This window comes from Glycine soja, chromosome 18 (assembly GCF_004193775.1).
Source record: "Glycine soja cultivar W05 chromosome 18, ASM419377v2, whole genome shotgun sequence".
NCBI classification, from domain to species: domain Eukaryota; kingdom Viridiplantae; phylum Streptophyta; class Magnoliopsida; order Fabales; family Fabaceae; genus Glycine; species Glycine soja.
In genome coordinates this window covers 51,363,939-51,388,267 of record NC_041019.1, presented here as the reverse complement: position 1 = coordinate 51,388,267, position 24,329 = coordinate 51,363,939, and the positions used below count along the sequence as shown (strand labels likewise).

General features: G+C 32.5%; 3 protein-coding genes across 6 annotated transcripts; 2 read left to right on the top strand and 1 right to left on the bottom strand.

Annotated features, from left to right (window-relative positions):
• Positions 1-313: 313 nt before the first annotated feature.
• On the bottom strand, positions 314-9,159 carry LOC114396001 (zinc finger CCCH domain-containing protein ZFN-like). Of its 4 annotated transcripts, none has more exons than XR_003663177.1 (10): positions 8,834-9,159; positions 7,831-7,988; positions 7,221-7,283; positions 5,465-5,584; positions 4,759-5,049; positions 3,797-4,114; positions 1,688-2,029; positions 1,324-1,403; positions 735-1,087; positions 314-641 (listed from the first exon to the last, which is right to left on the bottom strand). XR_003663177.1 is itself a non-coding variant. In XM_028357894.1 (7 exons), the coding sequence occupies exons 1-7, from the start codon at positions 8,880-8,882 to the stop codon at positions 1,748-1,750; spliced, it is 1,281 nt and encodes a 426-aa protein (XP_028213695.1). In that variant the 5' UTR covers positions 8,883-9,158; the 3' UTR covers positions 1,428-1,747. The 4 variants fall into 4 exon arrangements, 1 of the variants encoding a protein (XP_028213695.1); XR_003663176.1 differs by having other exon boundaries at positions 735-1,073; XR_003663178.1 differs by lacking the exons at positions 314-641; positions 735-1,087; positions 1,324-1,403 and adding an exon at positions 2,969-3,145 and having other exon boundaries at positions 1,895-2,029.
• A 6,041-nt stretch (positions 9,160-15,200) lies between these two features.
• LOC114396626 (GDT1-like protein 3) lies at positions 15,201-18,946 on the top strand. The gene is made up of 9 exons (XM_028358711.1): positions 15,201-15,644; positions 15,735-15,800; positions 15,928-16,041; positions 16,512-16,610; positions 16,794-16,866; positions 17,538-17,626; positions 18,120-18,203; positions 18,284-18,343; positions 18,488-18,946. Exons 1-9 carry the CDS (start codon positions 15,549-15,551, stop codon positions 18,674-18,676), a joined length of 870 nt encoding a protein of 289 aa, XP_028214512.1. The 5' UTR covers positions 15,201-15,548; the 3' UTR covers positions 18,677-18,946.
• A 128-nt stretch (positions 18,947-19,074) lies between these two features.
• LOC114396625 (putative pentatricopeptide repeat-containing protein At3g23330) lies at positions 19,075-22,220 on the top strand. The gene has a single exon (XM_028358710.1). It carries the CDS (start codon positions 19,749-19,751, stop codon positions 22,017-22,019), a length of 2,271 nt encoding a protein of 756 aa, XP_028214511.1. The 5' UTR covers positions 19,075-19,748; the 3' UTR covers positions 22,020-22,220.
• The last annotated feature ends 2,109 nt before the right edge of the window (positions 22,221-24,329 follow it).

Below are 24,329 nucleotides of genomic sequence, written 5' to 3'. Positions count from 1 at the left end.
CAATCTGAACCAATTTTCCCATTAAAAAGAAATTATCCTTCTTTCTGAGTAGTTCAGATTTTAGCCCAGGTGACTCGCCAACTAACTAAATAAATGCTGTGTATCCCACAGAAGTCTTGCGTATTTCTGGGGGCTACTAACCAATGAAGCTTGAAAAGTTGCCTAACATGCAAATTGACTCAGCTTGTTTGGTTCCAAATCCACAGGAACTCATATCCGTGACATGTAAAATCTGAAGCTATTAGATTTTACGTCAGCTACAAAATGGACGTTGTTTTGAACGAAATTGACACTAATACAAGCATGCCATCACTCACCATGAAATATTAAGACAAAAACTAGTTATAAACAATAGTGTGTTTGAAAACTCATCCAGAAGCCAAAAACCACGTCCATTCCACAAAAAAAATATGAAAGCTATAACTATTAACTTCTCACTCGAAAAAGCACATCAGGAATGTGGAACAAAACGCACTAATAATAAAACAGGTCAATCAAACAAGTTCTTTTATTTTTATAATTTTTTGAGAACTGAAGTTTTTTAAAATAGTAAGAACACTCCCTTATTCTTTTCTGATTCAGAAAACTAGCAATCCAGCACAGTAAATCACGCGTCTCAAGATTTGGGTGATAGCACAAGACTGCAAAAGACATTATTAGTGCAAATCATGACAATGATCATCACAACGTTTCTTTGAATCAGGAAATAAAAGAAGAAAGAATGGACATAGTACCTGTGAAAGCATATCGATAACACATACTAGAATCAGCGAGCAATGCATCAAATACATCTATATTCAGCCACTGAAATGATGCTTTTAGTAAAGCCTCAAGAAAAGATTTAAACTCCCAACCATGATTTAGCATGTGAACTGTTAATCGAACTCTAAGCCGGAAAGGACCATCCACCCACACCATTAATTGAAGCATGTAATAAGTAATTTGTAGCCTAAACCCTACAAGAACAGAAGTCACATTTGTGTTGAGGCTTGACATCTGAAAAACAGCGTAAAATTAACAAGCTTCTGCTGCCACCACCAAAGTTCACAGCTTAGACTCTTTTCCTTCAACTTCTGCAAAACGAATTCTATCTAGGACAATCAATCATAGCAAAAAGAATAAATATATCATGGGAAAGTACAATTACATATAAAATTCTAGAACAGTTGCTTTTATTTTAACTTTGAAGAAAATATGCACACATACAACAGTTAAGACTTCATTGAACTGCTGCTATATTCTGATAAGAATGTAAAAAAGATTTCTATGTATGCATAGTAGACACATAAAAAAATGTGGAACATAAAAGGATATTGATCATACTGTTGGTTTGCTGTAGAAAAAGATTTCTATGTATGCACAGTAGACAGCATAAAGAAAAGTCTTTGCACTGAATTTCAAACCTGCACCAAAGAAAGATTCACACAGGAGCCAAATATTGATCATTATTCAGAAAAACACTTTTTACATATTAGGAAAACATTAAATAGATAGACTGAAGAAATGTTCACATTGGGTTTTCACCAAATGTGACAAATATTTGTAAAATTTATACAATGTGACAGCATGAAATTCAGAACAACTGAATCTCTCAACTGCATTAAATAGCAGGTTTGAAAGAATCAGCTTGACATGAACTCTGTAGTCTGTACATCTTCAGCAATGGGAAAATCAATTTACAGATTACCCTTTTTCTCCCCTGAAAAAAATTTGTAACAAGCAAATGACCCATTTCCAAGAGACATCATTATCCCTCTTCATCAATGTTATCATCACCAGAAGGTATCTGTCGAGTTTCTGATAATGAAAGCCTCCTTGGATTTGCTGAGCCTGACTCAACAAGTCCTTCTGATGATAAATTTAATGCAGAAGTTCCTGATGAAGAACCTAACATACGCCGTCCTGGGGCATCAGCTAAAGGTGATGCAGACATGTTATAGGTGAAGACTCCCATTGGGTGATCAAACTTGCAGCTTGGACCAAATTTGCATATGCCATAACGTGAATAGAACACACACAGGGGCTCTCCCTGTAGGAAAATGGGACACAACCTCTATTAGCATGTACTGAAATCAATAAAAATATCAAATCAGTGTGAAGACAATACTGAATTGCATATATTCTCATCTCCCTGTAATCACAACAAAACAACTTTTTTATGAATTTATTCACTTTACCCAAGAAAAGAAGTCATGTATCTAGTTAAAATACTCCATTGCATTTCGCACAGTTGAAAGAATGAACTATATCAGACACAAATTTTGGGAAATGATATGCTACATCAAGAAGCACAGGAAGCAACATCAATACCATCAGATCTCACAATTTGATTTAGACATTAAAAGGGAAGCGCACATTTCAAATAATTCATATTGATTATGTTTTTGTTGAGATTCCACATCAACTATATATATGGCCGAAGTAAAGCTTATAAAGGCTTATGCAATCCTCACCTCAAGAAGATATCAAAGTCTATCATAGATTTGATATTGGGCCACCATCAACTGTCCTAAAATAAACCTAACCTCGTGACTTACCCAGTGTACTCTACCTGACCCCACGGCTTTTCCAGTACAATATATGTCAAAAGTAGGGCTTCTAAAGGCTTGGGCCAATTCTCACTTCATGAGCTAACTTTTGGACTTGAGTTAGGCCTAGCCAAATTCAAGAGTTTTAATTATCTCTTCTGTCTTCAATTTTAGAGTTGCAAACCATTAAGTTGGTTTCAGATTATTGTTACACTTAAAACTACAATTCTTCTTTGTCTTGATTCAAACATATATAAATGATCTTGCATGGTTCAATGATAGGGTTTCTCATCTATTGTGATTTAAACCATGTCTAGGGTGTCATACATAGAACTAGGACATATTACTTCCTAATATTTAAAAATAAAAATACTCCATCAATATAGAGTGATTTAGATTCTTTCATTTCATGAAAATGTTAATTGCAAACTGATAGAAACCTGACAGAAACTGATGCCATATATCCTGCACTGCCTCCGCTCTTTTCCCTCTCTCCAACATGAGATCCATGTTCCATAGGATATTTGTTACTCCCCTTGCCAAGTCGCTCTTACTTGGGAATCATATCCCCTGCTTCTCATGTAAGATCTTCCAAACACACTTTCTTAGGTGGGGATCTATCACATGCCATAATAAAAGTATTTATTTTAAACCATTTTATGATAGCCAGTAAGTTATACTTCTCTTGATAGGAACTTGTTATTCCTATGTTGATAACTTTTGAAAATGTTAGTACCCTAACATTGAAAACAATCGATAAAACATGTTGTCAAAGAACGGAAAAAGTTATTATCAAGACAGAACACCAAAAGGTATAGCCACCATCTTCCTTAAAATGGTGTGACTTACACAACACTATTCGGGCTTACAAATTACACTGTAGCTCATTTTAGCTCCTACATTAAGTTATAGTCATTTTTAGGAGAGGTAGATACAACACCCTAAATCGGAGGACCCAAATTTCCAGCACAGGCTCCTAAAATTACTGCATATATTCCCACAAATGTGTCATGTCTAATTGTCTATCTCCCTATTAGAAGCTAAAATTAGAGGATTCAAATTCATTATAGACCAATGTAAATACTAAAGAATAATACAGTAACAAATTAAATAATCTACAAGCAAATTTAAGAAGACTAGTTCTTTTTTGAGGCCTTACTAAATGCAAAACCTATGAGAACTATAATGAAGTGTAAATTCAGGTAAAAAGATCTATCTTAATGAAAAATAAACTTGGTATATAGAACTCGAGCAAAAAATCAACTCACAGGACGTAAAGGAAGACCTATAGGACTCAAAACACAGTCAGGAGCAGGAATCATCCTTTCATGTGGATGATGGAAACGACAGACTGCACCAAACTTGCAATCTCCAGTCTTCATGTAGAATTGACATTCAGGCTGATCAGGTCTCTCAGGAAATATGTTCTCCCTCTGCAACGCATAGAACCCTACAGGAACAGAGCCAGAACGAAATTGAGAATATGCCCCCTGGGATCCTGAATTTGCTGGTTCACTTTGTCGAGAAGTTCCATAGCTTTGGCCATTTGCCATTGTTTGCTGTGGACTGTCTGATCCCATTTGACCCTGGAAAAATTAATGTTTCATTAGGATGTGGATACATATTAGCAACAGCAAGATCAGTAAAACAGCTCAGTACATATCTGCCATGTGGCATTATATTAATAATCGTTCACCATAAAATCAGATAGATGAGACCAATGTATTATTTGAAAAATAAACGCGATTAAATTTCTCTCCAGCAAGTTACAAGCTCAATTTTCCATAAGAAAAATACCTTGATAGACAAGAACATAGGAGGGGAATACATCCAAATAGCCCAATAAAATTAAAAATCCAGAGCCAAACAGCCATTCACAGAGGCAGATTAAAATCTGAAGGAATTATAATTGATGGTGTCATGAACCAACTCTCTCAATGGTTTAAGTTGTTAGGTGAAAGCACTGAAATGGTTTTATATATAACTGGAATAGGACTCTAAAGTACAAGGTGATAGAGGCTTTGATACCATGCCATCATGAACAAAGTATCCCAAAAGCTTAGCCATTAGATTAAAGCACATGAATCGTTTTATAGTAAATGGAAAACACATTTTTAACTTAACATGCACTCTCTAGATAAAAATGTGCCTTTTAATCTGTCACAAGCATAGAATATCACATCTTTCTATTTCTTCTGTATAACCTCTATGAAAGAATGGATGAGCTTACACTGTATGCACTCCACCCAGACACTGAAACCATTCCCTGAGGTAGAATTAAAGGTGCATAACTTGAAGGGCCTTGCCAACGTGGGCTAGGAATATACGATGAACTAGACCAATTTGTAATTCCTGTCGCATATGACTGGTGACCTGGTGTAGTTGGAGAATGGACAGTAGGATAAACAGGAGAACTTCGCATGGAAAGCACCATATTGTTTGGTTGAGGATGGTGAAATTTGCAAGTGTTCCCAAATTTACATTGTCCAGTTCTTAAATAATAACCACATTCTGGTTCATTCTGTATCAAAAAGAAACAAAGAAAATATAGAATTAGATTAATAATATCAGTAATCCCACAAAACAATCAGGTGTCAGATATTAAATAGAAGAATTATCAGTTCAGGGTCATTTTGTATCAACAAGAAACATAGAAAATGTAGAATTAGACTATGAATATCAACAGTCCAGCAAAACTTTCCTGTGTCAGATATAAAATAGAAGTATCCAAAGCTACCTCAAAAAAATTTTAAGATGTATACAGAACAGAAAGAATCATTATCTAAATTAAAGCTTTTAAGTCTAAAAGTGTGTCAGGCAAAATAATTATGCTACAAACCAAACAAGCAATCAAACTAGAATGGCCACAAATTGACAAACAACTACTGCCTTATCTGTATTTAGATATAAATAAGAGGTAAATATTCAATACTAACTGGGCGGAGAGGATAGCCTAAAATATTCAAGGCAACTCTTCCAGCAATCCCAGCCTTGTCTCTAGGATGATGAAACCTGCATGTGGCTCCAAATTTGCAAGTTCCTGTCTTCAAATAGTACTGGAAAGCACAAAAAAGGGAATCAGTATTTGTAATATGGTGAATGTTTAAATGCACAAGTACATATATGATATATAAACTATATCAAGACCAAAATTAGTGACAGTAAAAGGTTAGTATTGACATTGATAATACACATAAAAATCATAATTTATAAAATCAAATAAGAAAATAATATCAAATAAACCATTTATAGTTTGATATGAAGTCATTTTCCTAACTTCTTTGCTTTCTATAGCTCATGGAGATATCAATGATCAAGATTTGCTAAAAGCAGATAAAGGTTGTATATCAAATAACTATATAGGAAAATACTACTAGACAAACAAAAATAATTGGAAAAAAAAGTGTGCTTCAAGTAGTAAAATGTTTAATTGATTTTCAAAAGATGAATGTTAAACTGAACTAGTTTAGATAAACATAAACCAGCTACCTCAACTTTTAGACAAACACATTTTTATACAGAAAGCAAATTCAAATACTCTTAACTTTCAACCCAAAATATACCACTTTTCAAATAAATGTAGATAAATAATTCCAGAGACAACAGATAAAGAAAATGGATGGCATGCAACTCTCATTGACGGCTTAATCTCTTTCCTCCCACCTCCATTCCTTAGAGTGTTTAAAACTACCAATTCTACAGATATTGCCATTTTTCAGTAAGAAATATGCTCTCAATATTTTGGAAGAAACTAAAATGCTATGCTCCTATGAATCTAAATGTTGAACTTCAATAATGAGTAGCAGACTCGTGTTGATATTGTAGATTAGTGGGAAAACTACTCTCACTGTCTCACATCATGACTGGGCTAGATATTTCCTTTGTTGGGAATCAAATCCTTAACTCTCTGTGTGATAGCCATTGGACTATAGTTATTCAGATCTAGATATATGTCAAGAGTTCCCCAAGAAAGGGATTGATTTATGAAAATAAAGGCATACAGACATTGTTAGGTATGAAGAATATGCAGATCCAAGCTCTCCCAGTCATAGAAAATCAACTTCTGGACATTGTATCCTTATTAGGGCTAACCTCATCTTATGGAAAGCAAGAAGCAAATTGCAGTTGCGAGATCAAGTACAAAAGTAGAGCATTGCGGTATGGGCATATGGCTCTTGCAACTTGTGAACTTATATATGATTAAAACAATAATTTCAAGACTTGAGGTTTTGCAAGACAAATCCTATAAAATGTATTTGTTATAATCATGTTACATTTCACATTGCCTACAATCCAGTCTTTGGGCAAACAAAACACACCAGGGTTGCTTGCCATACGACAGAAGATTCTTTCTAGGGATATCACTACTTCATTTGTATACTCTAATGATCAACTAGCAGATATGTTCACCAAGGATCCAAATCACCTGTCCCATATAGATCATATCCTCATCTCTTGGCCTTACAATTTAGGATATATCTGGTATTAGGGATTTGAATTGTAATCAGATTTAAGTATAAATACATAGTGCTGAGAGGAATACTCTCAGGTAATTCCACACATCCTAAATAATTCAAGTGCTACAATTTTGAAAAATTATAAAATTCCACCTTATCAAAAAGAAAATTCACAGAGCATGCACATAAACAAGCAATGTGCACCTTATGCATTCATTGATAAACAAGTACATGCCTGGCATTCTGGCTGTCCTATCCTTTCTGGGAATTCACCTTTCATCCTTGCAGCGGCAATAGCCTGATAGTTTTCAAAGAAAAAACTATCAGGTAACTATATGATTTAATAAATAATGTGTGACCGAAATGAAAGTACCAACAGTACAGCAGGATAGTTACTTTTGACCATATACAGCACAGCAACAAGATTATTTTTTAAAAAAATGGGTAAAAACAGCTAAAAGAAATTAACTCATGAAAAGAGCATGGATGTGTAAAAAAAAACAATAGCTATACACAAATGCAAGTTATATCCTCCCAAGTGTGTGTGAGCATCTTTGCTGTCTGCTAATTCACTGACAATCCATTTGAGTAAGTGAAAATGCAAGCATTTTTAATAGGAATAAACTAAGCAAAGAACATTTGTTGAAAGAAGAATATAAAGAGACAACAGCAAATGGTTTCAACTGTCTATTGATTGCATCGCCTGGGATATTCTACATAGAAAAGAGGAGTGTTTGGAATAAATTAATATAAAAAAAAACCAAAATTTATGTACCAACAATATCTAATACATATATAACAAATTTATAATTACAATTTGTCCAAAAGCAATTGAAGGATCATACCAGCTTCCTGTTAGGAGGATGATTAAATCGACATGTTGCTCCAAATCTACAAAGGCCAGTCCTAATGTAGTATGAACAATCTGGTTCTCCTGGATGCTCAGGATAAGGTTCTGATTCCATTGTTTCACTTGACCTCAAGTTAATTTGCCACATTGCATCTGAAACAACATCATATGAACAAGTCAATCTCTCAAAAAGAGACATCATTTTAATTTAGACTTCTATTTCTCACTTTATTTATCTCAGTGTAATACAAACTTGGCTTTGACTTATGAATATGTATGAAATTTCAACTTTCAAGGACATTTTCTTCAGTTTGATATTTTTGTCCAAACCACATTGAAAATCCGTTTTGCTATGAGCCCAAGGCTTTTCCAACGTTGCCATGGTCTCTATACTCCAGGTTCTTTAAAAAAAAAAACCTGGTGAAAACGGTTTAAACTGTAAAATACTCATTAAAAAAATTTCCATAGATTGCACCTAGATTAACGATTATTAAAGTGATCACTTCAGTAATAACAATTTATCACGAAAGTAATCCACAGTATCTAAACCTAAAATTGAAAAACGAAATCAGGAAAGTTTATATTCATTATTAATTTGAATTTTAGAGAACTAGGAAAAAGTAGTTTTTATTGTCCAGTCAAAAAGCAGAACAACAAAATTGCATGAACAAACATGAACACAGAACATTCCCAAAGCAGTTAAGAAATCATCAACACACAAACAAGCACAGTGGAAACCAATTTAAAAAAAAAAATGCAAGTTAGTCCCTTACGCAAAAAAAAAAAAAAAAAACAGACATAGAAGAAACTGAAACAAAGCAATCTCAGATCTCGGAATCACAAAATCAGACCTCAGAGCAACAAAATATGAAAGCAAAATAAGCACGACGATCATCCATCGTTGATCATCGGCGATAAACAGGATCACGAAAACGCGCGTGATCGGAACAAAAACAAAAGCATATCATTTCAAAGAAGAAGAAGAAAAAGCAAAGGACCTTGAGGTAAGTGCTCTCGAGACACGGGAATCGCGGCATCGAATTCCATACACGCGTAACAATACTATCATCACCGTCCCGTCACTCTTCACATTCCATTAACCTCACTCACTCATAAACTACGATCACCCTCCAACAACAACAACAACAGTTAAATAAAATCAATAATAATAATCAAATTTTTTTTGCAAGGAGAAATAAAAAAGAGTTATGGAGAAAAGATAGTGCGGAAAGAAAGAAAAAAGAGAATGCGATGGTGGCGTTGTGTTCTCTCCACTCCACAAACGAGAACAAGGAATAAAAACCAACCAATCACACCTCGCCAATCATCTCTTACTGTTACTACACTGTTCGCTTTTTTTTTATTTTTTTTCACCCGCTTTTTCAACAACACACGTTGGTTTATCTCTATTAGTCCTGCGTTTCCTTTTTCCACATCCTTTTTCTTTTTCCACCAATTTTTTTAATTCGCGAATTTTGTTGACTTCTCTGCCTTTTTTGCGTCAACAACATTTAATAATAAAAATATTCTCTATTAAAATAATTTGGAGAAATGTTGAGAACACATTTTTTAAGAGCATCTTTAACCTTTTTAAGTGAAGAAATTATTTCTTATATTTTTTATTGTAGTAAATCTGTGAAAAAAAAGTTTCTTAAAAATAAAATATATATTTATGATAAGAAATTATTTATTAATAATAAAAAATAATATTTATCTGACTATAATAATATAATTAAATGAAAATAAAAAAATATATAGAAGTATGAGTTTTTTAAAGTTTTTAAAAAAAATTATGATTAGGACAAAATTACGTATAAATTTTTTACAATCACATTACATTTTTAAAACCATAAAAACAATATAAGGACCACCAAATATATATTAAAATTTATTGAAAATTAAATAAATATCACGTAAATCCACAAAATTTTGACTAATAAAAAATGTACATAAAAAGGTACGATAAAGAATGTATTTCTTACATTTCTAGACGATTGAAAAGTAAAATGAATTTTTTTCATTCCCACGTGACTTAGTGCTTGCATTGTTCGCTAATAAAAACTAAAAATATAACAAAAAGTTTTTTATTATTATTATAGTTGTAATTATGATGGTAACAACAAGTTTAGATTTTAAAATCTAATACAAATTACTCAAACTCTCTCGCCAATACATTGGAAAAGTTGGTTTTAAGTTATTTACTTTTATTTCTGGAAATAATATTTATGAAAATATAATAATGAGAATGGTATTTTTGGATTTTTTTTAAATGTTTAATAATAAAATTTGTTGAAACTTTTTAATAAAAGTGAGATGTAAAAAGAAGTTGAAAAATAAAAAAAAAAATGAATGTTTTACTAATATAATGTTTAATCTTATCCTATGAGAATCAACTTATTCTCTTTTTTCCTGAGAATAAAAATGAAGATGTAGAAGTTATTCTTTTCTTTAAAATATTTTATGCCGGATAATAATTTTTAGAAATTTTATAGCAAATATGAGGTTCCATATTCTCTATATTTTTAAGAGAATATGTTAAAATAACTTGAAATATGTACCTCCAATGTGTTTACTACTTTAATTTACGGCTACCGTAACTAATGACATTCGTTCATTTCGTGGTTTTCTTTTTTTTATCATTTTCTTGCTTTATTTATTATAATTTATTGGTGTTGGACAGTTGGTAAAGTTGAAAGTATTTTTTTTCATTTGGAAATAAGAAAATAAAAGGTATGGGTTGATATTTTATTATCATGTGGTGATTGATGATTGGTGCATAAAGAAAAAAGAAGAAAAGGTGAATGGAGTGGATAATCGATTTTGGAACCATTGGTTTAGAAAGGAAAACAGAAAAAAAGTTCGTGGAAGACGGCTTGCAGTTTTAGCATGAAGTTGACACCCCCAAGAAAATAAAATAAAATAAAAAGAGCGGATATTAATACACAAAATTACAAAATAAAAGGAAATGAGAAAAAGTTATGAAAAAAAAACGGAATAATTATCGCTTGTTTTCATGAAACTGATTGCGTTTAACCGAGGAGCTGTATGAAAGGACAAGTTTTTTAACCCAACGATTTATTTTAAGTTTTGTATATTGTTTTAACTTTACAAATGAATTTAGATATATTTATAATTTTATAAAGGAATTTACTGACCCACTTGTTTTTTTTTAAGGTGTACGTCACAAGTTATAACTACAACTATTCTTAGAATATACCTTGTGGTAATTTGTTAACATATTTTTTCTAAAAAAAACAAACCGGTGTATATTATTAAATGATCATGAGATTTGTTGATGTAAATCCACTTTTTAAAAGAATGCAGGTGAACAAACTATAATTATAATTATTCTAAAAATACACTTGCATATAAGTTATTAAAATATTCTTCATAAAAACAATTGGGTTTACATATAATTGGTCAAAGTTTTTGAAAAAAACTAATCATCAATAAAACTAATGTGTGAATTCAAAAAGAAAAAAAATTAATTGTCTAAAAATATACAATAAAGAAGATGGTATTCTTTAAAAAATACAAATCTCTTTTAAATAGATAAATAAGATAACAAATGAATAGTGTTGATTAAAAATTGTATGCTTAATAAAAACTTAAGTTGAAAAAAAAAATACTTTTATAACATACTAAACACCCTAGCACCCTAGGTTGGTATAATGAAGGAAAGAACTAAAGAATATCGGTTCATCTTCGAACTTAGGTTAATAAGGATTAATAATATAATTAAATATTTTTTTTCTGCATGTTTATTCAATGTTTTGTGTAATATATGAATTGTGAGTCATTGTTATAATTTATAAGGGTTGTAAGGATAAATAATTAAATTTATTCCTTAAAAGTATGGGGTGTTAATAAATTTGTCCCTTGAAAGATACAAAAAGTGTGACATATTAATCTTGTAAATAATTTAATGAGAAATTAATTCCTAAAATTTGTAACTTAATATTGATCTTTAAAAAACATAATTTATTATTAAATTAGTCCTTAAGCATCACAACTGAATGATTAAATGGTCTCTCAAGTTTAACATTTGAACTAATTTATCAAACATTTTAATATTTATGGATTAAATTTATATTTCTTATTTTTTTAAGGATCAATTTATCATCACAACACACTTTTAAATATGAATTTAACTTATTTATCATTGTTATAACATGTTTTGAGAGAGTCCATAGAGTCATGAAGGTTTGTTTTTACCTTTTTATGCCCTACTATATACCACCCATACTCTTCGTTTGCAAACATCAAAGAGGACAAAAATGACTATTGGCAAGCTTATCACACATAATGAAATTAATATACATTAAAATGAGAAGGATTGATAGAGATAAATGTGTGAGAATGCAAAGTTTAGGATAACTTAAATGAATTTATTAATATTATTCATATCAATAAAATGCATTTATTTTTTAAGAGTTTATTACGTAAAAATTTCATAATCATAATCAAGCATGCTTAACTTTAAATAATATCAGGATAATTGATTTATTGAGAAATTTCCTAAGTTGTAATTGTAATTGAGGCCCAAGCGTGCTAAAAACTTTAGTGTTGGACTGTGGGGTTGTCCATTCACATGCAAAAGTATAAAAAATGGGTAATTTTTCTTTGTAATTTATTAAATGGGGATAAATTTCGAATTAATACCCAAATAAGAACAAGTTGCAGGATGATTTACGTTGAAGTTGTAAAAAGATGAAGGACTTTGATTTTTTTTTTAAACTGAAATCGTGAAAAAGTGAATAATTTTTTTTTTTTTAATTTTTACTTCAAGTCATAAAACAATTAATGATTTCAAAGTTATTTAATTTTTTTAATTGATTATTTAAAGCCGTAAAGATTATATGACTTCAAAGTCGTCCAATTTTTTTATTTTTAAATCAATTTTCAGACTTTAAATTAGTTTTAATTTAATTTTTATTTTACGATTTCGAGTAAAAATAAAAAAAATAAAGTTGTCAATCTTTTTAGTACTTTATTAATAAATCATCCTACGACTTTTCTCTATTTAAATATTAATTCAAAATTTATTTCCATTTAATAAATTTTTAAAAAATTACCCCATTTTGATACTTTCCCCATTCACACCAGGCATAACTTGATGGCGTTAGCATAGATCACGCGAAGGTCTAGATTTGATACTTAGTCTGCCCATGTTTAGCGCGATTCTGATCATGCTAAGTGAAAACCTTTTGGAATCTATGGTTGAGGCTCTATATTTTATTAGTTTATTACTTCACAATTTTATAATATATTTAAATAAAATTAAATATTATTTTGATATTTTTATTATAATTTAACTCATTCAATATAATAATTTTAATTTATACAATTAAATAATTGTATATAAAAGTATATATTTATAAGAGTTACAATTCTTAGTTGTATAAAAAGTGAGATCCACTTTATTCAGAATTCGGGGAGCATTTCACCCCAATCGTGTGTTCAGAGAATTAAAAACGGGATTTGTGAAAAATAATTTTATAGTTAGACGGATCAATTTTAAGAAAAAAATCAAATTGATTCCTAAAAACATGTTGGAATGAAAATAAGAAAAGGAAATATTAATTTTTGAGTTAAGTAGATAATTTTGGACTAAATTTTATTATAAACTCATTTCTGAAATAAAAGCGTTTAAACAAAAATGATTTAATTTTAATCAAAATGAATTTTATAAAATTACTTATTTTTAAAACTAATGCTATGTTTAGAAAAGCGTTAGGGGCAGTGTCAAACGTATGTTCACACTTCATAGTCCAACAACGTAATTTTGCATTAAAACAATCATGTTTAATTGTTTTAAACCAAATACAATTGTATTTTTGAAAAAAAAAAAAGGTATTTTTTTGTCTGAGTTGACAAACTGTATAAAATTTCAACTTATAATTGTTATCTTTATATATCGTAATTGTGTGATTTTAATTTTATAAATTATAGGCTTAATTTATACTTTTTATTCCTAAACTTCAACTTTTTGCAAATTTTGTCTTTAATTATTATTTTTTGCAAATTTTATCTCAACTAACAATACATACTTGTAATGAAATTTAATAAATAATAATAGAAGAAATTAAATTCTTCTTTATTTTGAAAGGATTTGATAATGGCGGATTAAATGCTTGAAAATCTTGGTAGACATTTTGAATATAAATATTTTTTCATTTCGTTATTTTTAGCCTTTAGTCGTTATTTTATTGTGGCTTACTAAAAAGAAGAAAATGTTTACGAGGATTAGTTATACATTCTTCCCCAACACATATTTTATCATAAATTAAAATTTATTGAAAGTTACAAAATTAAGAGAATTATTAAAAAAAGTGACATCCATAAATTTTTCTAGTTTTAAAAAAAATTCAACCAAAATAAAAAAATATGTTCAAAAAAATATATTATTAGCACTTCTCAAAGATCAACATAATGGAGGTTTGAATTCAAAAATCCTTTGTTGAACCAGCAAATTCATAAATATATTCCCTATATACATTAAAATTGCTCTAAATCACACTAATTTATTTAAACAAATTAAAAAATTAATGTAATATTTGTAACATATTCTTTATTATTATTTAAGTTATAAAAGAGTAACTTCACTACTTTTTTGTTTTTATTTTCGTGCAATATAACTTCTCTACTTTCAGTGGTAGGCTGAGGGTCAAATGATAATATGCCGTTGTGTGAAAAGATGTTTATAGGTTAAAATAGTTCAAGAGGTTTAAAAATAGCAAATACTAACATTTTTGTCATTTATTATTTTCTTACATTTTACCCCTATATTTTTACAATATTACACATTTCTTGTCTCATTTTTATAATGTTGCACATACTGTCATTAGTAACACGTTATTGTGTAAGTAACACATATCGACAACAATCAACTAACAAATTTACCTCTATAACACTACTCTTTATACTATTCCAACATTTATCTTTTTATGTTTCAGAATCTTACACTAACACCTCTTGTAAAAGAGAAATTACTGTAATGGTTGAAAATCTTTATATGTAGATTACGGTAATGCCTAAAAAAACATAAAGTGTCTATATAATTTTGTGAAATAATCCAAAAGACTTAAAAAATTTATTGTATTTATAAGAGTAAAAATAATTGAATCAATGTCAGACACCGAAAACGAAATTATTTTTTGATTTAATTGATTAAGAAACATTTGTAATCTCTGACCTAAACAAAATAATTTCATGAAATCTCATAATTAGTATCCCTTACTAACAAAAAAAAAAACTAATAAATTACGATAACAAATACTCTAATGTTTTGAACAATTCTTTCAAAATATTTTATTTTAATTTTTAATTTCACCGATTAAGTAGAGACCCTTTTTGAAGTGGGGTTCTGCCTTTGAGGACCTGAGCGAGAGACGAAGAGAAGAGGAAAGAGCGCGTTATGTGGCCTCTTGTCTCGTTATTTGCAGAAACACCCGCAAAGCCAGAACAGAAATCGCATATAAAATGCGAAAAGAAATGAATTCAATGTTCGGAGATCTGCACAGGATCTCTCTCCGTCAAACTTTCTTTACCCCGTCCTCATAACATATTTCAGATCCGAAAACCACATCCCGCGAACTCTGAAGATCTCTATTCTCTTTCCCTCACCTTTCCACTCAAATTCCCCTTTCCACTTTCCCGAGAAAATTAACTTTTTCCGTCAATTTTCCCTCCACCTCTTCCTTCTTCCTCACAATGGCTCTGAGCTTCAACAATCGAAGAATCCCTCTCGCTCTTCGCATTTTCCTTCTGTTCTCCTTATTCTTCAGCCTCTCACCGACCTTCGCTCAGGTCAACTTCGTATCCTTTCGTTCTTCGCGATTTTTTTTTCACGGTTCATTCATGCATCGCGGTTATAACTTGTTTGATTTCTATGTGCAGGATTCTCTCGTTCAGAACGCGAAGGAAGATTCCGGCGGATCTGTGGATCTCGGTCGCCGCGCCAAAGTAAGCATCCGTTGCCTCTCTTTATGTCTGTCGTTTCGTTCGGTTCGATTGGATTGTAGTGAGAATTGAATAGAATGCATTGAAACTGGAAATGAATGTTTCATGTTTGTGTGCTTTCTCTGAACAGATTGCATTGAATGACATAGAGAATGATTCGATCCTTTCTCTTGGCTTGGACTCCACCGGTCCTGGACTCTTCGACGCATTTTTCGCGAGTTTTTCGATGATCCTTGTCAGTGAGGTTAGTTTAACGAAGCTGCGATGTGTTCACATTCAATGCTAGCCTTTAACTATCTATTTATAGCTAGTGTGTTATCTAGCATTATCCATTTTGGATCTCAAGAACAAGAGTTGTTTATGTTTTTCATTTTTATCATGCTGTATATATTCGTGAAGGTTGGCGAGACCTAGAGAAATTTAAGAGATGAGTATTGTGAGAGTGAGCTGAAATTGAAATTGATTGAACGAGTGAAGTGTATGATATAAATAACAAAGCAAATGTGCGACTTATATAGGCTAGAGAACTTAACCAAGTAATTACTAATTGATAGCGTGCCAAACTAACTTAAATAATCTTTAGTTAATGCCAACCAAGCTGACTATATTGTGACAAATAGGAGCAGTCAAGTCATTAAGTATGCTTGTTGTTTTATATGATACCTCTCTTTCATGTTTGGGTTACGGCTTTTAACTGAATTTTTTTTATGCTAGATTGGGGATGAGACGTTTATAATAGCAGCTCTTATGGCTATGCGTCACCCTAAGTCAATTGTCTTGTCTGGTGCTCTCAGTGCTCTGATTATAATGACAGTAAGTGCAACATGGGATGCATTTTTGGTTTTAATATTTCTGCATTGTTGTTTCTCATTATTGTATGCACTTTTTGTGTTGTTGTGATGGAATGGTTTGCGCAACTACAGAGCACTATTTCTGGGTGCTCTAACTTTTCATATTAATGTTATCAGGATTAAAGTTACTGTACGTGTCAATTAGGTACTTTCTACAGGGCTTGGCAGGATTGTGCCAAATTTGATTTCTAGGAAGCATACGAATAGTGCTGCTACAGGTACAATTTCTGGGTTTGATACTTATTTCTGAGCAGATTTACATATTATAATTTGTGAATTTTGCAAAAAAGCAGGTTAAAAAGTAATTATTTTGAATTATGAGGGTTGAGTCTGCACTCTACACCTGTTATAGAAGCTATGATAATTAGCACTGTTCAGATGTTTTAGGGATGTGACAATGTGCTTCATTGATGCTGTCTTATTCTAAATACTATTCTTTGCTTCAGTATTAGTTGATTGTGTATTTGTGTCTATTTCATTCCATCTGTGCCTAGCCTCTGGGGTTCACTCAAATTCTTAATTGTGTTTACTGTTTATTATAAAAGTATTATTTATTTAGCTTCATTAGCTGTTTATTTGTGGTTGTTCCAAATGGTTGTATCTTAACTTGTATAAAGTCTATGAGAATTCTTGTTAGCAATAGAAAGGCAGAAGCTGTGAATGTCATTAACATTTGTGAATTAAATTTTGTTTGTGGTTTTAAAAGTCATAATTATGTACTGTACTCAGCATATTGTGAGCAATTTGTTTTTGGATTGCCATTTATACCTCAGCATTTACTTATTTCCAAATTTCTATTGTGTTTATTGATGGTTTTTACTCTAGTCTATAAGTTCAATTTTTGTGTAATATGATGAAGCTATTCCTATCCATTTTTTGTCACTTGCAGTTCTTTATGCTTTCTTTGGGTTAAGGTTACTGTACATTGCATGGAGATCATCAGATTCAAAATCTTCACAGAAGAAAGAAATGGAAGAAGTATGTTTTTTTTACTCTTTATAGGAAAATACTGATGATGGCCTTGACTAGTGTTAAAAAAGAAATGCAAGCAAGACACTATTAATTAATTGAAATTTGTTGGAAATCACAAAATTGTATTGGTCTCACTCCTTATTTATTGAATTCAACCAATGATTTTGTAGTTTTCAATAAATTTTAAACAATTAGAGTGTGTTGAAGCTGTATGTTTAAGATTGTGTTTCTAGCACTCATGCTAAAATATGCCAAGAGCTAGTGTCTTCCTTCACATAGATGCTAGTTGCTTTGCTTCTTTATTTTTCCAATTTTAGTTTCCTGGTTTCCCTCCCCATTACACCTCCTGGTCACTTGCCATGGGGAAGGGAGCTCATTTAAACATGCTGCAGCTGGCAGGGATTCTATACTCATTAATTGGTTCAATTTTTTGATATATTCTTTTTTTACCTGGTTCAGATTTGGTACATGCTAAGAATTGATTAATCTTGTTAACTAGGTTGAAGAAAAACTGGATGGTGGACAAGGGAAAACTTCAGTTCGGCGCTTCTTTTCAAGATTCTGTACACCAATATTTTTGGAGGCAAGTACAACTTTTGCATCATTTATTTGAAATAACCACATTTGCACTACATGTAATATTATCTTTTCTTTTTTATGCAGTCTTTTATTTTAACATTCCTTGCTGAGTGGGGTGATCGTAGCCAGATAGCGACAATTGCAGTAAGAAAACTGATCCCCTGTAGATCGATCAACATTTTCTGCTTTCGCGATTGATTTTGTCTAATTTTGTTTATCGGTGGCATTCCCCCCCCCCCCCCCCCCCCCCCAAATCATTTTTCATGTCCTTTAATTTTCCTTCTGCAGCTGGCGACCCACAAAAATGCAATTGGAGTAGCAGTTGGGGCCACTATAGGACACACCATCTGTACCTCTCTGGCTGTGGTGGGAGGAAGCATGCTGGCATCTAAGATTTCCCAACGCTCAGTAGCCACTGTTGGTGGCTTGCTCTTCATCGGTTTTTCCATATCTTCATACTTCTATCCGCCTCTATGATAATTACAAGTGCAGAGTAATCTGATTCGTAATGGCTTGTGGCCTCTCTGTCCTGTTCCCCCCCCCCCCCCCCCTACATAATTGTCTTTATTGTAGATTTGTGTTGTACTTGTTCCCTAGGAAAGCTCGATACCAACTGGAACATGAGATTTTGAATCCCATTCTTTTTTTGTAAAATATGTTTAGTTTTCGTCTCCTCCACACTAGCACGTAGACAGACATTGTTATTTATCATTATTTTTGGAAGGTAAAAGTATCATCTTCTTTTCATGGTTAACAATTTTCCCATTTGTGCGTTGGTTAACTTTGATCTTGAGATTGAATTATTTATGGACACCTAATTGTAAGGATAATGTTTTGTGGGGCGATCAGCTTTTAGCTTTACTATTGGAAGGAAGAATGATGGATAACCCACTAGTGGTTCGGAATGGCCGGCTGTTCGTGACTTGTTTTGTGCTCTCAATGTCCTTTCCTGGAAGTTTATTGTTTGTTGCTATTACTACTTTTTGAGCCTGGGTTTTGCTATGCAAGTGCTAACCGCAAATAATGAAAACACAGCTTGGTAATATGTAAAAATACATTAGACTTTTGGCTTATGCATTTTCATATGCGAAGAGAATGTATATATAACTAGGATTCGTAACTTGTTTTTTGCATAAAGATTTTATTAATGCATTATAATAAGCAAACAAATCAGGTATATCATTAACGCTATAATCTTTCCTTGCTTTCATAATCCTTACCTGAACCACGATATAGTAGCCTCAATTGGAGGGTGCCCCAAGTCAACCATTTCCTCCACGAACTATATTCCAGCCTTGACTTGCTGCGCCCTATAAAAGCCAAATATTAAAGTATAAAACTCTTGACAGTAGACACTGCGTGTGTATTTGGTAATCCGTTAAAAAAAAAAAAGAATCGCGATTAGAATGTGAAAAGTTGAATAATTCAACCGTACCAAAATTGTCATCAAGGAGCAAACTCTATTAGGACCCACTTTAAACCGAAGCTAAAAGTTGTTGTTTCAATGAATGAGCTTTAGTAAGGGCCTTACGTTGGGGGCCAACACTATATGGGTCTTGGGTCATCATGTTCTCGGATATACGCCAACCATGTCTTCCTAGTTTCCGCGACCAATTATCGCAGTTCTACTACCACCCCATTTCACCTTCGTTGGCTCCAATCATGCTCCTTATATCACTTCACCTTATCCAATGGCCCACCACCACTGGGTACCCTTCATGCCCTCTACGTCAAGAATGGCTCTCTTCAAACTTTGAACCCGGCTAACCATCTTTTGACTCTGTATGCCAAATCCAACAACATGGCCCATGCCCAGAAGCTGTTTGATGAAATTCCCCAGAGAAACACTCATACATGGACCATCCTTATATCGGGTTTTGCCCGAGCGGGCTCTTCAGAAATGGTCTTTAACCTTTTCAGAGAAATGCAGGCAAAGGGTGCTTGTCCAAATCAATATACCTTGTCCAGTGTCTTCAAGTGTTGTTCACTTGACAACAATCTTCAATTGGGCAAGGGAGTCCACGCGTGGATGCTCAGAAATGGGATTGATGTAGATGTTGTGCTGGGGAACTCTATTCTTGATCTTTACTTGAAATGCAAGGTTTTTGAGTACGCAGAAAGGTTGTTTGAGTTGATGAATGAGGGGGATGTTGTGTCGTGGAATATCATGATCGATGCGTATCTGCGTGCAGGAGATGTGGAGAAGTCTCTTGACATGTTCAGGAGATTGCCTTACAAAGATGTCGTAAGTTGGAATACGATCGTAGATGGATTGCTGCAATGTGGTTATGAAAGACATGCATTAGAACAACTCTATTGTATGGTGGAATGTGGGACTGAGTTCTCTGCAGTCACTTTCTCCATAGCTCTTATCTTGGCTTCCTCTTTATCACATGTGGAGCTTGGGAGACAACTTCATGGGATGGTCTTAAAATTTGGCTTTGATAGTGATGGCTTTATAAGGAGTTCACTTGTAGAAATGTATTGTAAGTGTGGGAGAATGGATAAGGCGTCTATAATTCTCAGAGATGTTCCTCTGGATGTCCTGAGAAAAGGGAATGCTCGAGTTTCTTATAAGGAACCAAAGGCAGGAATTGTTTCATGGGGTTCAATGGTTTCTGGCTATGTTTGGAATGGGAAGTATGAAGATGGTTTGAAAACTTTCAGGTTAATGGTTCGTGAACTGGTTGTAGTGGATATTCGAACTGTTACAACCATTATTTCTGCTTGTGCTAATGCTGGAATTTTGGAATTTGGAAGGCATGTTCATGCTTACGTTCAGAAAATTGGGCATAGAATAGATGCTTATGTTGGTTCTTCCTTAATTGATATGTATTCTAAATCTGGTAGCCTGGATGATGCATGGATGGTTTTCAGACAAAGCAATGAACCCAACATTGTCATGTGGACTTCAATGATATCTGGCTATGCGCTACATGGTCAAGGAATGCATGCGATTGGTCTTTTTGAAGAAATGTTGAATCAGGGTATTATACCAAATGAGGTTACTTTTCTAGGGGTTTTAAATGCATGCAGCCATGCAGGGCTGATTGAAGAAGGCTGTAGATATTTTAGGATGATGAAAGATGCTTATTGCATCAACCCCGGAGTTGAACACTGTACTTCTATGGTTGATCTTTATGGTCGAGCGGGTCACTTAACTAAGACAAAAAACTTCATTTTCAAAAATGGTATCTCTCACTTGACTTCTGTGTGGAAATCATTTTTATCATCTTGTCGACTTCATAAAAATGTTGAAATGGGAAAGTGGGTTTCTGAAATGCTACTTCAAGTTGCACCATCTGATCCAGGAGCATACGTTTTGCTATCAAATATGTGTGCTTCTAACCATAGATGGGATGAGGCTGCCAGGGTAAGGAGTTTAATGCATCAAAGAGGGGTGAAGAAGCAGCCTGGGCAATCTTGGATTCAACTAAAGGATCAAATCCATACTTTCGTCATGGGAGATAGGTCTCATCCTCAAGACGATGAGATATATTCATATCTGGACATTTTAATTGGAAGGTTAAAGGAAATTGGATATTCCTTTGATGTGAAACTTGTCATGCAGGATGTAGAAGAAGAACAAGGGGAAGTACTTATTAGTCATCACAGTGAAAAACTTGCAGTTGTCTTTGGCATCATTAACACTGCCAATAGGACCCCAATTCGAATTATAAAGAACCTCCGCATTTGTACAGATTGCCATAACTTCATTAAGTATGCTTCTCAGCTTCTAGATCGTGAAATAATTGTAAGAGATATTCATAGGTTCCATCATTTTAAGCATGGTAGTTGCTCTTGTGGAGATTATTGGTGACAAAGGTAAAATATACAATTACTGAGTCTACAATATAGTCTTGAAGTCCTGAAATCACTCATCAGAACATAGTTTCTACATGTGAAACTTGGTGCAGTGGAGTAAAAAGATAGCAGGGAATCTTCTAACTTGTTGGTTCCGGGATACATTAAATGTATGGTTCATATTTTCTACATTTTTTATTTTTATCATAAGATCCAATTTGTACAATGAATTTGTTATCAGATGTTAGACTGACCAATCATTTCAATCTTGATATCATCTATGATGTATCATCTTCTATATGCCAATACAAGGCATTGATGAAGTAGAGCATCAGATCAGATTAAAGTTGTATTCTGACACTCAATCAACTAAGTTTAGCTCAAAACATGGAATGGGTAATGCTTTATATACAACATTTTATTGTGATAAAAAGAAATGATTTTTGAGATTTAGCACTCAAAATGGCCTCGATCACCCGGGCCGAGGCAAGCCGGGACTGGCCAGTTGGAGTTCCTAATACCTTCTTAAGTGTTGGTGAACTAAAAAAAAGTCATCCAGTTTAGTCTACCTAAAATTAAAAAAATTAAAAAAAATACGAAAAATGAAAAATAATAAAAATGGAATAGTGGAGAATGTTTAGGCAAATAGAGGGAAATTTATACTGGAAGTTAAAAAAAAGTGTTTAATTCCCTGTACTAAGTTGCTTAAAAACATGATTAATTAAACATGAAAAAATAAATGCAAATGCAAGTGAAAAGAGTAAAAGTAAAAATATGTTGAAAGAGCTTCTGGTGAGAAAAAATTGTGGAACTTCCTAAGACCCAATTACTTGACTTTATATGCCGCAAACTAAAAAAGATAAATCATTGGTATTGGAATGTTTTCTGTGTTTGATTTACTAGTACTACAGATGAATATGATGCTCTTGTATTTTCCACGTCTGTCCAACTCAATAATCAACTTTTGGTTGAGGAATTTAATTAGAAGTTTCTTTGGGGGAACACAAAGTTTAGCATCGAGGGGAGGGTGCATGGTACAAATCTAAGCAAGAACTTGCAGTGATACTTATAGATGACCTATTAATGAAAATCCATGAGCAGGGACCGAATCTAAGACCTTTATGTCTGCGTTGTTCAATCCAGCATGTTAAGCAACCCTCATTACCAACTTCATTGAAAGGTAAAGCCTTTTAGACTTGCCTTTCGGGTCCTATGTTTTTTTATATTCTGACAGAGGACTCAACTAACTTTGAATCTTGATACTCAAGGTCGTGTACATCAAGGAAGCTCTGGCACAATTTCTTAGTTATCTAGATTATGGTTTTGTAGCTTCTATCTAAAGCCAATACCACTTTAGTTATTCCTTGCACTATTCTCATGTTTGCTATAGTCATGCAAAAGCACAATGCAGTTTTTTCTTGGTTGGATTGCTAATACTTCTAAATTGGAATATCTCTAATGCTCAGTGGCCTAACAATTTCTCATGTTTAGTAATATGCACAATCTAGTTCTTAACAACAGAAATTTTTTAAGATCGTTGTTCCATTCCACAAAAATGGCAATTTCATGCAGAACTGACAGAAAAAAAAAAAGTAGTTAAATTCGGGACATTGAATTGAAGCAAATAAAAAATGCAATGGTTAATGTTGTGATTAATAATCTCAAACAGAAAAAACATATATAACTTCTCTAAAAGATGAGAGAAGATCTACAAATTAACTAATGATTAGCTAATGGAAACTTAACTTTAACTTATGGAAAATTTTATTTTATTTTATTTTCTTATTTTGTTCTCTAAAAGTGTTCCTAGAGAAATTTATTAAACAATTTGGATGGCAAAGAAATTAATGATATGAGTAATTATCATTTATCAATGCGTGGTTGTGCATGTTTTAACTTCTCTACTAATCAACATTACAACTTACGGGAAAAAGGCAATGTAGAAAAGGACTTGATCGTGTATTATTTATTAAATTGTTGTGGTGGTTATAGGTGAGACACAGCTTAAGAACCACTTGATGTTTTTTTGTCTCCTATAGGACAAGTTAAATTTTCAGTTATATGGACGCATTATTTGTTCTTTACCGCTTTGCACCAATCATAGACTAAATGAACAATATTATTGGTTGAGATATAGATAAGATAACCATTGCTTTGAGTGCTTAAATTACTTTATAGGGACAGTTTGGTATTTGTGAACTATAAGTATATAATCCTCCATGTACTCATATGTAAAAATAATTAATTTCATAAGAAAATTAGTTTAATTTTTTTTAATCTCATGTAAAAAAATTTAGTTATTTCTAAAATGTTTTATTTTTTGAAA